Source organism: Eurytemora carolleeae, unplaced genomic scaffold, assembly GCF_000591075.1.
Source record: "Eurytemora carolleeae unplaced genomic scaffold, Eaff_2.0 scaffold6, whole genome shotgun sequence".
Classification (NCBI taxonomy): Eukaryota; Metazoa; Arthropoda; class Copepoda; order Calanoida; family Temoridae; genus Eurytemora; species Eurytemora carolleeae.
Window position 1 is genome coordinate 288,449 of NW_019396148.1, and position 19,095 is coordinate 307,543.

At 31.1% G+C, this 19,095-nt stretch overlaps 1 protein-coding gene across 1 annotated transcript in view; it reads right to left on the reverse strand.

The window, feature by feature from the left end:
* LOC111696409 (probable G-protein coupled receptor frpr-1) overlaps positions 1 to 18,161 on the reverse strand; it is a 28,681-nt gene extending 10,520 nt beyond the window's left edge. The window contains exons 1-5 of the mRNA XM_023466006.1: positions 18,019 to 18,161; positions 11,602 to 11,677; positions 7,632 to 7,725; positions 7,059 to 7,119; positions 3,877 to 3,943 (exon numbers count right to left, since the gene is read on the reverse strand). Of these exons, the coding sequence (XP_023321774.1) occupies positions 3,877 to 3,943; positions 7,059 to 7,119; positions 7,632 to 7,725; positions 11,602 to 11,677; positions 18,019 to 18,064 (344 nt within the window). The 5' untranslated portion in view covers positions 18,065 to 18,161. The remainder of the gene's footprint in view (positions 1 to 3,876; positions 3,944 to 7,058; positions 7,120 to 7,631; positions 7,726 to 11,601; positions 11,678 to 18,018) is intronic.
* Positions 18,162 to 19,095: the final 934 nt, after the last annotated feature.

Here is a 19,095-nt window from a genome sequence, read left to right on the forward strand (position 1 = left end):
ATTTCAAACTTCGATTATTTGATTTCACAACGTTCAAGTTTGAAATATCTAAGGTCTACAGCAGTGGGATGCAAAGATATAAGGATTAGAAAATCAGAGTTTGTGGCAAAGACTCAATTCCTTTGGGAAATATTTGTTAAATTAATAACAAACTTACAGAGAGATTATAAAACACTAAAATTCGGGATTTTATTTAGCAAAATGAAATTGAATTACTTTCTGAAAAAGCTTCTAGATGCTTTGATGAAAAATATAATTTAGCTTGAAAATTTTGCTATATGTTCAGTTTTCTTTAAATCTAAATATTTTTTTATTTACTTTCCAATTCATGTTTCTTTGATCCAACACGTTAACAAATTTGAAATGAACTGACAAATAAACTGACAAATAAACTGACAAATAAACTGACAAATAAACTGAAAAATAAACAGACAAATAAACTGACAAATAAACTAACAAATAAACTGAGAAATAAACTGATAAATAAACTGATAAATAAACTGACAAATAAACTGACAAATAAACTGACAAATAAACTGACAAATAAACTGACAAATAAACTGACAAATAAACTGATAAATAAACTGACAAATAAACTGATAAATAAACTGACAAATATGCAGTGGGACCCAGAAAACTCTGCATGGAAAAAGAAGGCGTAATAAATAAATTCTTAAGCTACTGGCCGTATAAACAATTTGATTTATTACAACACTAAAGCCCGGCGTTTTTAAAAATCTAATTTTTAAAAGAAATAGAATTTTTTAGGCCTATCTTAGTGTTACTTCTACCCCAGAGTAGTATTTCTACTCAAGGGTTCCACCAAAAAAAATTAGACAATTTGGTCCATCCGTGTGGCCATCTACAGGCGCGTAGTGGAAAGGGGGGGTGGTACCCCTGTGCCCCCTTAGACATGGGTCCAGAAGTGAAAGATGTACAAAACAGATTCCTATAAAAGTTTTGTTTTAAATACTCCATAGTTTAATGGGTCCAGAAGTGAAAGATGTACAAACAGATTCCTATAAAAGTTTTGTTTTAAATACTCCATAGTTTAATGGGTCCAGAAGTGAAAGATGTACAAACAGATTCCTATAAAAGTTTTGTTTTAAATACTCCATAGTTTAATGGGTCCAGAAGTGAAAGATGTACAAACAGATTCCTATAAAAGTTTTGNAAAGTGCTTTTTTAAAAGTTCGATGTCGAAAAAAAGGAAATTTTTAGTGTGTGTTTTTTAAAAATTTATACTTTCAACAACTGTAAAATTAACGATATGAGTCAATCAATTCTTTTCATGTGTGCGCGGAGCGCCAAAGAAAATTTGATAAGTACCTTGTTTAATTACAGATATAACTATAAGAATAATCATTTATATGTTTTGAAAAAAAAACATCAAATGGCATATATAATCATTGAAAAAGGACGGACAATATTACGTTTTTTCTTGAAGTTATTGAATCTGTGATTGATCATTCTAACCATCATTCATAAACTTATTTCATTTTCGATTTTAAAGAAATTCTTTCAAAGAAGATACACAGGTTACAGTTATCAAATATGATAATCAGTTAAAAGTTTGCCAGGTTCAGTCTCAGAATGTTCTCTAGATTCGTAACTGAGTTTTTTGCCACAAACTCAATTATTCTAATCCCTAAATCTTTGCACTGAGTGGTGTAACCTTTGGTATTTCAAACTAACTAAATAATTTAAAGTTTGAATACAATTCGGAACTTTTTGCATTAAATGTTTACAATAGCCTTTAGCCTTGAGAATTCAGAGAGATGAAAATATATTTTTTTTAACTAACCACAGAAGAATACAATTTCTACAATAACTCTTTTGGTTTTATTATTCCTGACTCCTAGGATATTCATATTCGCCAAACTTTCTTTTCATTCTAAAGGGCGGGGGCTTGCTCGGACGCCCCCCCCCCCTCTAGTTGCGCCACTGTTTATTTTAACTTTATTTAGTTATGATCTTTATTTTTTAAATACAAAAATTTGAAAAAAAAATCCGCAAAAATTTTTGTTTATTTCATAGTACAATGAAAAATGTCGACTTTAAGATCAATAGTTAAATGCTACAATTGTTGATAGAAAGGGGCGCTGAAAAGGGGACTAAAAGCTCTTTTATATCTTATTCAAGACTCAAGAGCCAACAATTGTTGGCTCTTGAGTCTTGTTTTGGTAAAATGAAAGGGGGTATAGGCTTGAAGCCTTAACAATTTAAGGAGTTGATCAAAACCAATATTAATTCAATCTGATGTTCCTTTCTCTAGAAATTGAGAAAAAAAACTGTGTTAAAAAAAATGAGTTATTCGAAAACTCTCATATAAGTGACATGAATCAAAGTTCAAACAGATAATATTTAGCAAATACGGAACAAATATGAAAATTAAGATGGTGCTTAGAAGTTGTAGGCACGCTTCTATTAAAATTTGAATATAATAATTATTCATTTTTAACATATCTAATAAATTTTTATCTTATTTCGTACGTCTGTATCATGTGACCAGAATTTCAATCAATGGCCGTGCAGTATCTGGTCACGTGACACTGTTCACTAGATCACTGACAGAAGCATAAGAAAGAAATATTATTGGACGCGATGAGTGCCTAGAATTTCTAATTTTCAAAACATACCCCTTTCATTTTTACCTTAACAGTCTCTTTAAGCCTCAACAAGGATGAAGAAAAATTTATCAATTCTTTTTATTTCATTTCTTCCATCTCTACAGTGTACTTTCTTTTTAGGTCTTTAGGGAGGCAAAACTTTCTGACAAGGAATTGCTCACTTAATTTTTTAACCAATGTTTATAAAATTTAGAATTTGATAGATATTATATATTTACACATTTTTACTTTTCTCAACTTTTGATTTTGAGAGAAAAAAAAGTGTCACCGATTTTTTGTTGGGCCATCATGGAGTACTTAAAAAAATATTCAAAAAATAGCGTACAGGAGAGTTGCACAAAAAAGTTTCAATTTTGTACTAGACGCCGATAATCACACTTTTTTGACTCACCCTGTACATTTTAAGCAAGCTTTTTTGAAAATATTCAGGTGTGTTAAATTTGAAACAAAATCAGACAATTGTTCTTGTGTTAAATTAACATATCCTACNTCTTTATACACCTTGGTTATGATGATTAGATTATTTGTGACAGATTTATATTAGGATATTTTCTGATCTATACATAATGGGAAAGTAGGAAGGAGGAAGGAGGAAGGAGGCAATCAGCTGGGATTTTTGTTAAATATGAAAATGAGATAAAAATTTACGAATAAATAAGATAAATAAGTTGACGATATCCAGTAAAGCACTTCAGCCAAGATTCAAGGGAAGAAAGTTCCAAACCTGACACTCAGTGTTTTGGACACAAATATTAAAATATGTTGACTAATTGACTAATTTAAACAATTATAAAGATAATTTTGCACATTTGGCCCAGACCTGACTCTCAGTGTCATGTCTGGGCCAAATCATGGTTTGAAACTTTATTCCCCTGAAACAATTAGATGTCATGGCCCTCAAAATCATTTTAAAGACCTTAAGGGGGTAAAAAACAAAATTTAATAAATATTATTATTATTATTATTATAATATTTATTCACTTTGATTAGAAGAATAAATGCATTCCTCGGAATATTTGAGGTTAAACAAATTTCTCTTATTCACCAAGGGCGGCAATTTATAAAAATTAAGAAACATTTAAACTAGCTACTGCTAGTTCAACTAATTATCTTTGAACCGACTCTCAGATTTGAGTGGATATCGGCCAATAGAGAGAAGAAGTTGAACCTGACGCTCATTTCAAAGTTCCGATCCCATTAATCATAAATTTCGAGCTCAGGGATTACATTTGTAAGTGAAAATTACCATGTTCTAGAGTAGACGACAGATAGAAACCTCTCCACTGCTACGGATACAGTTGACCAGATCGAGCCTTCATCAATCAATCAATCATATATTTTCCACTGTTAGTGTTAGGGTTTCAAATGCTGGAAAAATATCTTAATTAAAATTTCAATAACCCATTCACAAGCGAAAGTTCATAGTATTTTAGAAAATGAATCAAAAAATTCATCAAAATTGGTGAACATTTTGTCGAGATATGGCTTTAAATTGTGCAGTGTAAAGAGACCAATTTTACTTAATGAGTGATTTAATAACCTTAATACCTTAACCTTGTATTCCTATTCTACAGTTTTCTGGAATTATAACTGTACAAAAGTTATAACTTCTGTAAAAATGAATGACTTAGATTTTGAAAAGATATGTTAATCATGGTTTTTTTTATTTTCTGGACGTTTTTAATCAATCAAGATAAAATTTAATCGGATCTATAATCAAACTTTTCAGATTATAAAACCTTCCAATCATAAAAGGATTATTTGCCGGAAAAAAAAATTGAGCTAAGAATGAACCATAATTAGATTATGAATAGGTATATCTCACTGAAAACTCAGATTCATTTGAAGTTCCGGACCGGCTTTTAAGACAGCTATAGAGTAAGATCCACAGTATATAGACGGCATAAGCGGGACGGTACACCAAATGAATCATCCCCAACTAGTGAAATGCATATAATCCATCACACTCACTGCTAAGATCCCAAAAATGCAAGTTTTTGGATGGACCCTTTTTTATTCGAATTTAATATTTAAAACTAAAAAGACTGTTAATCACTATGGGCATCGTTTTTAGGGAGGAACAAAATTTTTTGTGTCGTTTTAAAAGAAACAAACGATGAACGAATAACTTGGATGGTTCTGAGAAATAAAAACCGATCGTTTTTTGAAAACGTCAAAAGAAGAAACAAAACGAACAATTTAATCGTTCAAACGGTTTGATTGAACCAACGATTTTACTGAACGATCGTGCAGTGAGAAAACGAACAAAATAGATTGAAAATGAATGAGAAGATAAACGAAATAAAGTTTTTTTGAACGATTATAAGAATACGAACGAAATGGGTCATTTATGAACGATAAAAACAAAATGATATAAAAAACCTAAAAAACCTGCCTAATACAATAATAGAAACCAATATCATCAAAAAAAATTCTGGGAAATGAAAAAAATTTCTTTGCAATTAATTATGTGTTTAATGAATTTCGCACACTCGTATAAAAGAAACTAGGTTTGGTTGGAAATATTAGATTGCAATTGTGCAAAAATAAATTGCACTTTGAGGAAAGTTAAATAGTTTGGCAAGTTTTCTCAACTATAGAATACTATAGAAACTTTTAGAAGAAAGTCCAGAATTTAGTTTATATTCACTTGTGTTTAAATGCTGTATTTTATTCTATTCTATCATATACTAAGGAGGAGAGAGAGAGAAAGCAAAATTTAAGAAATGTAGGCTAGTTGAACTGAGTATGCAGTGTTGTGGAAAACTTCTTTCGGATTCATTTGAGACATATTAAACTTTAAAAAAAATAATTTTAAAAACTAATTCTGAAAACTGATCCACCCCCAAAGTAGGAGTTTTGAACGTCGAATTTGCGCTCAAACTCAGGATTTACAGATCTTTAAAAAGTGTTATATGTTTCAAATTAATCAGAAAGATGTTTTCCACAACACTGCGTACTCAGTTCAACTACCTTACATAGCCGGTCACTCCCTTTAATCCTGGAGGCAATATTTAAGAATTCTCCCTTTTCCTGTTGTCAAATTTTGGAGAGAAGGAGAACCAAGCCAAACTTAATTTTAAGAAAGAAGATGTCTGAAAAATATAAAGAAATGCTTTGAAAGGACTGTACAGGAAAATGAAAGGGGGTATTGACTGAGAGCTTATCACTTTAGCTCTCGATCGCGACCCATGAAATTTATATCTGATGTTCCTATCTCGAAATTGATATAAAACTGTGTCAAATTTATACAAAAATTCATATATAGACAATTTTGTATAGAAATATCAGGTATAAACAGATCATATTCAGCAAATACGCAACCAATCTAGAAACGAAGATATTCCAGAGAAACCTAATTGTAACCTAGGTTTTCTCCAATTATTATTTTATAATTTTTATCTTTATTTGTAATAAATATAAATGATGATATAATTTATAAGTCTATATTACGTCACCAGGACTCCCGCCAATGGTAGTGCAGGCAGTATAGTCGTCATGTGTCTCAGTTGTGTATCATTTGACCAGTAGACTCCACTCTTATTGGGAAAATTGTCAAATATAGCAAGGAAAAGGGAAATTTTTTCACATTCAAAGTTGACATGTTTTTTATGATTAAATAAAAAAGTCAAAAACAGAAAATGAAGAACACATAAAATTGCAATTATTTTACTATTAGACAAGCACTTAGTCTAAAATTTACACTATTATTATTAATTTTGTCGGACAAAAAACTGAGTTGACACTTGTGATATAAGAACACAGCTGTACGGAGAGTGTACAAATTATGAATTGCCATACTTGACAATCTATTTGGTCTAAGACTGGTCGGTTCGAGTCAATGCATCTACTTTAAACCCTCAACTAAGCTTTTGGTGCGTTCTCCAGTAATTAGCAGTACACTAAGCGTTCAGTGAACAGGGGTGCTGCATGCATTTACAGGTAAACACTGCGTATAAAGAATAAATTTGTAAGATTTAGAAAAACAGAAATATTTTTTCCTGTATTTTCCATAAAATTTCAAGGTCGAATTTTATTAAATTTTTTATTTTCAGATTTGATTTCAATCTTTTTCAACGAACATATTTTTCAGGGTTGGCAATGTGAAATAAAATATCTTTAAAGTAAATTAAAGTAAACAATAAATATATCCAAATATTAGACAAACCAGTATCTGAGAGGATTGCACTAACTAGCACATGTTTGCTCTGCGTTAAATCAAGTACGTTCTCTGCAATTTACACGCAAAGTTATCATGAAATTCTCAATTAAATTGAATTTTTAACCAAGTCAAGATTAATACTAAAAGCACAAAAAGATAGACAATAGACATGCAAAAAAAAATGGCGATTTCCTATAGAAATTAAGTGAAATCTAAGAAAATTAATCCAATATGGAACTGATTTTTTATGATTGATTGATTGATTCCTGTGAGTGAGATCTGTATAAACGGGAAAATCCAGGGGAACACGATTCCATGATAGTAGGTCTAGATACAGATACAGATACAGATACAGATACAGATACAGATACAGATTAAGATACATATACAGATACAGATACAGATACAGATACAGATACAGATACAGATACAGATACAGATACAGATACAGATACAAATTCAGATACAGATACAGATACAGTTTAGTACAGATATGAACATGGAGAAAGATACACACATAATGATAAATAAATTGCAGGGTTATGTTCATTTTAATTAACAAGGTTATTTCTACAGATATTCAATATTCAATATTCAATGCCTAAACAATTTGATTATCTCTTAATTAATTAGATAAATTGGGAATATTTTTTCCACTAGGAAAGGAAAGCAAAAGAAAGAGAAAAGTTTTGATCATCATAATGTGATAAGAATAATAATATCAATAATAATAATAATAATAAATAATATTCATAATAATAAGAAGAAAAAAAGTGGAAGAAGAAGAAGAAGAAGAAGAAGAAGAAGAAGAAGAAGAAGAAGAAGAAGAAGAAGATTACCTTCCACCCAGGATAGAGTTGAAGTAATGAGAATGAGAGTGTAGTGAACATGATAAACAAACTGTCGAACAGAGCCAACATCATCAAAATATGTCTAAACAAAACATAAAATAAAGGTATCAAAGGGACAATACACTTAATTTCAAGCAACTTTTCATTTTTAGAGTGGCATGTCCAATTCACATCGTTACCCTGAGTCTGATCAGAAATGCACAAGATATCCATCATCTTTTCTTAGAAAAATGATAAATATCAATTTCGTAATTCTGCTTTAGAAACTGTGGAGGAAATTATTAGAATTTATCACTTTCCAAGCAAGAAGAAGGATGATTTTTTATACATTATTTATCAGAAAAATGAAAAAGTACTGTTGTAAATCTAGAAAACAAATCTCTAAATGGAAAGTAACTTTCTATACGACAGTCCTTTACGATTTGTAAAGGAAGCATCGTAAAAACATGTCACGATGTTGTGACATCAACACGTTATAAAAATAGAATTAATGAAAAACATGTTTTTTTTTTCTTCATAAATATCTGTTTTCTTCTCTGGGTTTAAAATTCAACATCTTAAACCTCGAGCAACGAAAATATATACGGTCAACACAGCATGAAATTGTAAAAAAGAAAATGGTTTTTCTCAACATTTTCAAAAAAGAAATTGAGTCTTTTCCACAAATTCTGATTTTCTAATCCATAAATCTTTAGAACCCTATTTTATAGAACTTGTATATTTAAAGCTATGATTTCTTCTAGATCAAACAATCTAATTTTGAAATATTAAAGGTTTACATCGTAAGGTTGCAAAGATATAAGGCTAAGCAAATTTTAGTTTGTGGTAAGAGCTCAATTTCTTTGATTAATACAAAGGTTTCCACGCTAAACAAAAAGTTACAAAAAAAGAAAAAATAATTCATTATTCTATTGCCGTTTTCCTATTATGACAAAACTATTTTTGCTCGTCTTTGTTGTATAAAAATATACAATTTAACCAAAACCCATTGCTTATACTTGCCAATTCAAGATTTAAGCAGAAAAACAAAAATAAGATATAATAAGGTTGATTATAATTCATTGAATCTTGGTAAATCTGCTTAATATTCTACGTGTCGGTAAAGATCAAAGGAATTGACTTGATCAAGGAGATTTCCTCGGAGACACGGAATTCTAGAAAACATCAATATAAATTATTTTCAAATATCAAATAAAATAAAAATATCTTATACACTTTACAGAGGCGTAAACTTTTGAACTTAGAGGGTAAAACTTTTGGGTCTTAAAAGAACTGTCGTTTTAATCCCACGAGATGCTTGCCCGATTCACAACGGTGTGGCGGCGTAGTGGCGGAAGACGAGACTTCTGAGGAGTTTTGAACCTAAGATCTAGACGTGGCAAGATGAGCAACTTCCGGCCACGTCACCTATCTATCTATTGAATATTTTACGTTTCTAGAAATTTAAGTATATAAATTTAGTAATAAAGTAATTATTTAAACCAGGCGTTTGTTAAACTGAGCGTAGCTAAAACGGTACCCTTTAAACCTTTTTTCTGATAAAAAGTGTAAAAAATATCAGTGTGATTATTGCTTTAAACCCATTACTGATTGGTTGAAATCTACTAAATTATTATCGGTAAAATCCGCAAACTTTGAAGAAGATGAAATTTATACAAATACTTTAGCTAAACTTGACTTCGCAATCAATTCAGTGGGAAAAGAAACAAACTGCATTTTGTCAGTATCTAAAAAGCGTTTGCAAGAGGAGGACGGAATTTCTTAGCTGATTTCATGTATCTAGTTAAAAGTTGAAGTTGACTGCTGGATACAAGCGTTTATTGATAATTTTACACAGTTTTCGCGTAGTTTTCAGAGGGATTTGATTCAATCCAGCAATTCAATTCAGGAGTGCGGCAGTAGTTGAAGTCTATTAAGGAGAGAATTGCTTACAACGTCTTCATACTATGTCCACTACATGTTTAGATTTTTGGATGGTCGATCCGTGCTTCTCAAGCTGAACGTTGCCAGTTGCAGTTCGTAGTCTGAATTCGTTTTATAAGCAATCTCTCTCCGAATTGGCAGTAAAGAAAAGATGTTGACAGGAGATGAATCATCGAGTTCTATGTTTATTTTGTCACTGATATGCTGAAGAAGGCATGTGAAGCAAAGAATTAGTATTTCTCTCGAAGTATCTCAAATTCTCAAAACGAAGAGAGAAATTTTCAGATATCCATGATTTTCAAATGACAAAATCTTACGATGAAATCGTAAGTTTTTACCGTCTCAAAATATCGATTCATGTAATAAAAATAAAAATAAAAGGAAGACATTTGGCAAATCCAGAGTTTGCAGAATCTATTGCAGAATCAAATGAGAGGATTTGGAAGGAAGTTTGAAATTTGATCAGGTAAAAATGGAGTACCATTACTATTTCTAATTCTATTGTGCTATTTTATGCAACTTTAACAATTTTTAGCATGGTCGTAAAAAGAGAATACACCTTTCTTTAACAATTTATTTTTTACGCTCTAAAGATAATTCTTAGCTTTTGACCATGGAAAAGATCATTTTTTCCATCTAAAAAAAAGACTGACCAGGAGTCTATTTTTTATCCGAAAGGATTTACAGGGTGTCGTTTAGAGCTCTAAATTACAATTTTCGAAACTAATCAGAAAATTTATAAATTGATTGAATAAAAATAATAAGGCCAACAGAAAAATTTGCCTGTAGAAAAAACTAGGTTTTTTTTGAGCATTCTGTGTGTATTTTAGCGTTAATGCTTGCAGATAATCAAATATGAGATGGAACGCTCTTTATGAATAAAATTTTTCCCCAACATAGTTTATGAGAAATTCATCTGAAATACCAATTTTATCTAGAATTTTATTAAATACCTTTTTATTCAGGTTTTTCAACAAATATAAAAATAAATAAAAGTGTTCATCGTCTTCGTTACTCACAAAAGGAAAAAAGATTAAAACGTGGCATTTGCGCATTGAATATTGATCTCCAGTATGACTGTATGTTAAGCACCTTCAATGGGAAAGGACTAAAATTCAATCAAAGTTGATAAAATCGTGACTCGGTTTAAGGTGTATATAAACTTTTCAGTCACACGCTAAGGAACTAAACACTTGTCACAAATTTAAATTCTTTATTCCCTATTTTTTTATAGAAAGATTTTGATATTTCAAACTATGCATTCTGTTACTGTACTGTATGTATGTAGTTCACCATGCATCGGGTTGCATATATATACTAACTGAAGGTCCCGGCGTTGCCCATGGAAAAAAAAATTGCTAAATTTTTTAGCCTATGACACATGAGTGTCCACAAAAAAAAGTTGCCTATCCAGTCCAGCCGTTTGGCCGGCAATAGGCAACATATACATACAAATGTCTTGTTTTATTTTATAGATATATATATTAATTAGAAAATAAGAGTTTGCAGCAAGTGTAGATATTTCTAAATTTTAAAAAGTCTGGAAAAAGCCCGAAAACCTTAAAATGTTTTTTTTTACATATTTATTTTAACAATATTCTATCTATCAATATATATTCTTTTCTTGTCTGTTTGTCTGTCTATCTGTTTGTATCCAATAAACGTCAAGACGGCAAAACTGATCGGGCCCAAATTGTGTGTGGGACTTTACATGTCTCCAAGGAAGGTTATAAAATTATAGATGATCAAAACTTCAAAAATTTGACTCTAACAAAATTGATTTTCATTGCATTTTGCAAATTCACGATTTTAAAAAAAAATTCGCGAACTTTTTGTTTTGTTTTTGCTTTACAATGCATTTAAAGAGGATATCTTCACAATTGAAATAGAAGATGGGCGTGAAGCGCCCTAAAAGCCTATAGTGATAGTAGATTCAAATATTTTGACATTTCTATATTTCTTGTCCTCCATTTTCTTCTTGTTCTTGCATCTTCCATCATGCTCGACTAATTACAAAAATATATTATTTACAAACCTGATGGAGACTTTCATGTCGAGTTTTGGAGATCTTAGAACCAGCATCGAAGCTATATTTCCAGCCAATCCAAATCCTGAACAAAATATTTATTTTTAATATAAAAAAATCTCTGGTAATAAAATATACTTCTTCATTCATTATTTTGTCTTTGAATTTATCTTAAAGGGATTATCGTTGCTGTATCAAGTGACCCTCCATTACAAGGGGAACACTCCAGATTAAAAACGGAATCCCTTTTATCTTTAACTGATAAAAAATGGAAAAGATATTGTTGTTTTTCTAACTTAAAAAAAAAATAAATTCTTAAAATATACCTTCTATGTTAAAAGTTAGATTATTTCTTTAAGAATTTTAAAACTTAACCCCTAAATGGGTATTTAATGTAACAAGCGGCCGTAAGATGGAAGTCAAAACACTTCCGTGGATATATAGCATGTCGTGCCGGTACAACTATAGGCCTGCTTTGCCTATCCCGTGAGAGTTATGAGAAGTCTGTATATATAACTAGTCTGTGAGACAAATTATCCCACAGGCCACATGGAGGCTGAACTGCTACCGCTATAAATCAGAAACACTTATGAAAACTGACCATCAGGTTTCAAGGCAATCTCAAGAATCAAAAACATTTTTAGGTCTAAAATTGAACATAACTTTTGTTTCAAAGCTTAAATCTGTTTACTCTCTCTGTCTCTGATATTTTTAGAACTGTAAATAACAGGGTCCCCGAATTCTAAAATCAAAGCCCAAAGTAAATTGCATAACCGACATAGGCTGTTCAAAAGAAGTCACAAAATTAGTGGCCCTGCCATGAATGGTTAAAAAAATATCCAAGCTTAACTAATTTTTGGCGAAACAATAGTTACGTTTGATTTTAAACCTGAGATTCTCAAAGTGTCCTTTTCTAAAAATTTAGATTCTGACTCTTAGACTGCATGTTAATAAATTCCGAAGAAAAATGTTAGATGTTTTGGTCCATACTCCATTTTCAGCAGAGGGATAAGGTATTTAAAATGTCTCCAACGGAATTGTTTTCTGTTTAGTTTAGACGAAACTTACAATTAAATTCTTAAGTTTAGAAAGTATACACAAACAATGGTAAAATGAAAGGAGAGTATAAAAATTTCTTCTGCGGAAATATTTCAGACACCGGAAGTAAAATTTGTCCCTTTCTTAAATCATTTTACAGCCATACAGGGCTACCCCCAAAGGATGAGACTATAGGCTAAACATGCAAGAATATTCACATGAAGTTACGTTAGTATTATTCCCTGTAACTTTAACGTAAACATAACACAAATAGAGAGTTATAAGGCTTGGTTTACTAAAATCTGTCTAAGAATTATCTTGACAAACTGGTTGGTATTTTTATTTGATGGGATGGGGGGGGGGGAACAAGAATATAGGATAAAAGTAAATCTTATTTAAATGTGAATAATAATATTCAATATTTAGGTTGGTGCAACTTTGGATTCTCTTCTCAAGTTCTTGAACTGGATTCCTCTCAGATATACTTATACAGACACTCATCGTCAAGGAACTTAAAGGGAGTGACCGGCTATGAAAGGTAGTTGAACTGAGTATGCAGTGTTGTTGAAAACTTCTTTCGGATTCATTTGAGACATATTAAACTTTTTAAAGATCTGTAAATCCTGAGTTTGAGCGCAAATTCGACGTTCAAAACTCCTACTTTGGGGGTGGATACGTTTTCAGAATAGCCGGTCACCCCATTTAACAAAAATAGCTATTTCATATTATCAAAGATTGTCTTGAAGTCAATTTTTAGTTTTTTCTTTAGTTTATACAGGAAATTAAAGTATCTTTTTCAGTGTGTAACCAATCCTGTATGTACTATGTACTATTGTAAGGAAATATAAAAGAAAATTAAGGTTTTTTATTTTTTACGTTTTTTATGATGTTATTACTCTTTGTAACTAGCGTTGTACGTGGGGAAAAAAATTAAAACAAAAATATTTTGATTTTTTAGTCAATAAGGCTATAACACCCAAAATTACATAAAACATTTTAGAGTTCTGACAGTTAAAACTGGCTAATCGAATAATTGTGACGTTTCTAATCAAAAATATTTTTTTAAAAATTGATTCCGTTTTTACTTGTAATGGCTGTACACATAATTGTGATAGAGATTGCATTTTTAATATAAAATGTATTCAAAATGGTCAAAATATCACAAAAACATTTTTGCTTACATTTTTAGAACTAAAGGTTTTAACAGTATTTTCTACAAAACAAGACGCGTAAAAATTGCACAAAAATTATGCATTTTCTGAGAAGATTTGCACATTGCGAAAATAATGCTGACGATGTGAAGAAAAGATAAAATAGTAAATAAAAAAAATTTCTAAAGACATGTTTTTAAAATATAGAAAATTAGTCTCAATCTTGTTTTTATATACAGGGTGACTTAAGGAATTTAATTACAACCTTTCAGAACATTAAATCAGGGAAATTCATCATCTTACGTTTATTAAAAAAAACTAATATATCTCTAAACATCCCTGATTTACGAAGGTAGCCTTTGAACCTTTGTCTCTACAAAAAATATACATTTTTGATATAGAGTTTAATGCTTAAAGGGACTGTAAGCATAATTTCAAGTGACCCTCCATGCAAAGATGACACAGCCTGATTTACAATGGTACCCTTTAAAGCATTGTCTGATCTTCAGTATGAATCAATATAAATGTTTTTGTATCTGTAAACTGTTTATTTTCATTTGCGGTTTCTTTGTCAAAGCGAATTGCGAATTTCTTGCTTAAGAAACAATGCAGAAACTCACACAAAAAATACTTATCGAGTTAGAAAAACGACAGTAAGATTTCATATTTTTCATCAGATAAAGGTTTCAAGGTTACCGTTGTAAATCGGGCAGTGCCATCTTTGAATGGAGGATCACTTGAAGTCCCGTCTACAGTCCCTTTATAAACTAGGAAATGTTGACCAGAAATATTTGAGCTGCGGGTTAGACACCTAATATTACTCAAATAAGATAAACATAACATGTGCAAAGAATATATTTCTGAAAATGTTTTGATAATATAAAAGGCTGATTAGAAGCGGAAAATATATATTTAATATCAGTACTTTTAAGAAGCTGTCTATACTTAACAAAACTTAAAGTGGATGTTCGCGGAAAATGAAAGGGGGTATAGGTTTAGCGCGAAAAATAATTGCTTTTGATCGCTACTAATCTTACTTCTATCTGTTGCCGTCTATAAGAAGAAAATTGTTAAAAACGACTTAGATATTACAACCTATATTCATCGATTATTTTTCGACGCAATTCCTATTTAGTTAATATTTCATAATATTTTTATTGGTCTTGTATACAATGCACTTAAAGCGCCGAAATAAATGGCCGCCAGATGTCTCTGCTCTCAATGCTTTAAATGATTACATGTGGCAGACACACCTAGCAGAAAAAATCGTTTTAAGTGAATAGTATATAAAACAAGTAACAAAAATTATGAAATATTAACTACATACGATTGTGTCGAAAATAATCGATGACTTTAGGTTGTAAACTTGTATTATCTGAATGATTTGTTTGAAATTAAATTGATTATTTTACGATACGAGTCGTATATTGCAATTTTCTGAATTAGTATGGACGCTACGTTCTTCATTATAAGTTGTTTTAAACAATTTTCTCCTTATAGACGCAACAGATACAAGTAAGATTAGAAGCGATCAAAAGCGATTATTTTTCGCTATAAGTCTATACCCCCTTTCATTTTTCGCGAACACTCCCTTTAAACTAAACCATTTATATATATAATATGGATGTTATCTATGTGTAAATTGATATTAAAATTGACAATTATACCAATATCAGACCTAATATTAACAAAAATATATTACATAAGTTTTAGGTTACACAGCGATCTGAAATCAGTAATATTACAATTTTTTTATTATCCAGAGGTCAGAAATTTTGGAGTATCATTAATATTGAACGCTTTATCTCGATATCCAATTTTGGAACTTTTAAACTTGAAGATCATTGCTTCATCCCATGCAATACAAGTTCATTCTTCAGGGTATGACCACCAGGGGAAATTGAAAAGAAATTTAATTTATCCATAGGTCTTTATTAAAAAGATCAAGACTTGATCCCCAGATTCCAACAAAATTAAAGTAAAGTAAAGTGAATAATCATTCAATCCTCATATTTTGCTATCAAATATCAATCAGGTTTTTTATCAACATTTAAAAATATAATTCTTCACAATTACATTTCCTTCAAAAATAAACTGCTTCTCCCTTCCCCCCATCCTTCTCTTAAATGTCAAAGTAATCGCCTAGCAGGACTAACTATTCCGTTAAAATTTATAAAACGGGGCATTTTAATCCGCCTTGCGCAGCGGAGAAATTACAGGATAATTGACCTTCAACACTTGTCTTGTGATGTTGTTAACTTTTGAATTTAATTTTTATCTTGTTTTTGCTTACAGCTATAAATTACGATGCATACGTCAAGTTTTTATGAGGTGCACATCAATGCATCAGGTAAAATCCAGAAGAGCGTTTCAAATAAATCTGCGAAAATCTGCAAATGCAAGATATGAAGGTAAACTCGAATATTCATAAAATAGATATGAAGGTAAACTCGAATATTCATAAAATAGATATGAAGGTAAACTTGAATATTCATAAAAAAGATATGAAGGTAAACTCGAATATTCATAAAACAGATATGAAGGTAAACTCGAATATTCATAAAACAGATATGAAGGTAAACTCGAATATTCATAAAACAGATATGAAGGTAAACTCGAATATTCATAAAAAAGATATGAAGGTAAACTCGAATATTCATAAAATAGATATGTAGGTAAACTCGAATATTCATAAAATAGATATGAAGGTAAACTCGAATATTCATAAAATAGATATGAAGGTAAACTCGAATATTCATAAAATAGATATGAAGGTAAACTCGAATATTCATAAAACAGATAGATATGAAGGTAAACTCGAATATTCATAAAACAGATATGAAGGTAAACTCGAATATTCATAAAAAAGATATGAGTGTTTCTCGTTAAAGATAAGACTTCCTAGCCAGTGGTGAAAGAGTGAAAAATGATGGCTTAAGAATCTTAGTGATTGGATGTAATTTTTTAATCATATGTATAATCGTTTTATACAATTATCAATATACCGTTCATAAAATACTTGGGTAGTTTTCTTTTTCAGACGCTGAAAACTAACACTGAATTTAGACTATTTGTTTTTTCTAGAAAGGTTCATTCGTTTTAAAAATTCAATATTTTTTGCTAAAAAACGATGCCAATTTATTTTTACTTATACCTGGAAACCCTGCACATATGCTTTTCCCTGAGCCCTGGACTTTAAGAGATTATAATTGAGTGAGTTTTTAAAGACGTTTTTACAGTGCATATTTGTTTAGCAAGAGCGCAAATGCAATATTTATAATCCTCATAGATTGTTCATTTTCGAGGGATGATTTTGAGAATCGGTTTTTTTAAAAATTATTCAATAACGACGACAAAAAATGTAGTAAAAATTCTACAGTAAACTTATTAGTTGCTTAGGAACAGGTTGAGTAAAAAATAGAAATTAATTTTTTATCATCGAAAATAAGTAATCTTATTTAGTTATTGGTTTCTGTAATTTCTCATTGTTCACAAACATTTTCTGTAGATTTCCTGACATTTGAAGAACTTGAAGAAATCTGCAAACAAATTAACTAAGAATAAAAAATTCAATATAATGATAAAAAGAAATGATTGATTCTAACATTGATTTAGCGAGAAAATTTCAATTAAGAAATATCTTCCTAAACATCAAATTAGTTTATTGTAGAATTCTTTTTACATTTTTTGTCGTCGTTTTTAAATATTTTTTAAAAAATCGATTCACAAACTAATAAATGATTTTGAACGTCAACTTTGCACTCAAACTCAGTAATTATACATCATTAAAACGTTTTAAATGTCTCAAATGAATCCTAAAAAATTTCTCCACAAACTTTCATTCTTAGTTCAACAACCATACATTGCTATTCACTACCTTTAACAAAAATATTAGAATCTACAAAACTACCCGAAACCATTCACGAAACCCTGGTTTCCTATACTGGGCTTCGGGCTCTATAATGTTTGCAATGTACATTGTACAAATGTACAAATGTACAAATGTACAAATGTACAAATGTACAAATGTACAAATGTACAAATGTGCAAATGTACATAAACTCAATACTGTTGTCCACTTCAATAAGTTTCGAAATTTTCTGGTTTCCATTTAGGCTGGAAAAAGCCACGGAACAACTTTCCGAATTAACTTTTCAGTTAATTCCATTTCCGGGATGGATGTTTTACAGGAAAAAATAATAAACCCTATTTTCGGTAGATTTTGCGTAGAATTTACCTGTTATGACCGGAACCAGTATCCCCTCCACAACAAACTTCAACATTTTGAGGATTTACAATTCTCTTTATCTGAAAACTTTAATTTTACAGGACTCATAAACTGGCCATAAATAGACACAATAGACACAGACATGACAGATGTAGGGCACAAACCTGGTACAGACATGACAGATGCAAGGCACAAACCTGGTACAGACATGTCAGATGCAGGGCATAAACCTGGTACAGACATGACAGATGCAGGGCACAAACCTGGTACAGACATGATAGATGCAGGGCACAAACCTGGTACAGACATGACAGATGCAGGGCACAAACCTGGTAAAGACATGACAGATGCAGGGCACAAACCTGGTACAGACATGATAGATGCATGGCACAAACCTGGTACAGACATGACAGATGCAGGGCACAAACCTGGTACAGACATGACAGATGCAGGGCACAAACCTGGTACAGACATGACAGATGCAGGGCACAAACCTAGTACAGACATGACAGATGCAGGGCATAAACCTGGTACAGACATGACAGAGGCAGGGCATAAACCTGGTACAGATATGACAGATGCTTGGCATAAACCTGGTACAGACATGGCAGATGCAGGGCACAAACCTTGTACAGGCATGACAGATGCAGGGGCATAAACCTGGTACAGAAATGACAGATGCAGGGCATAAACCTGGTACAGACATGACAGGTGCAGGCATAAACCTGGTACAGACATGACAGATGCAGGGAATAAACCTGGTACAGACATGACAGATAAAATGATCAGGGATAAGTACATATGCAACAAAAACTTTTAAATTATCGTGATCAGGGAAACTGAATAAAGTTTCTAATCCATTCCAAAGCGTTTTTAATCCTGCATTTTTTGTAAATCTGTGATCTTCAAAAGTACAGAACCTCATCTCATAAGTTGGCTTCAGGAACCAGAGGCCGAATTTAAAGAATTTGAGCCGCGGCTTAAATATTTTGAGTTGGCTCAAACATGGTTGGTTACGCTTAAAATTGTATTCATTGTTTCAAGATTTAAGCTCAATTAAAACCGGATTTTGGCGGATTTAAGACT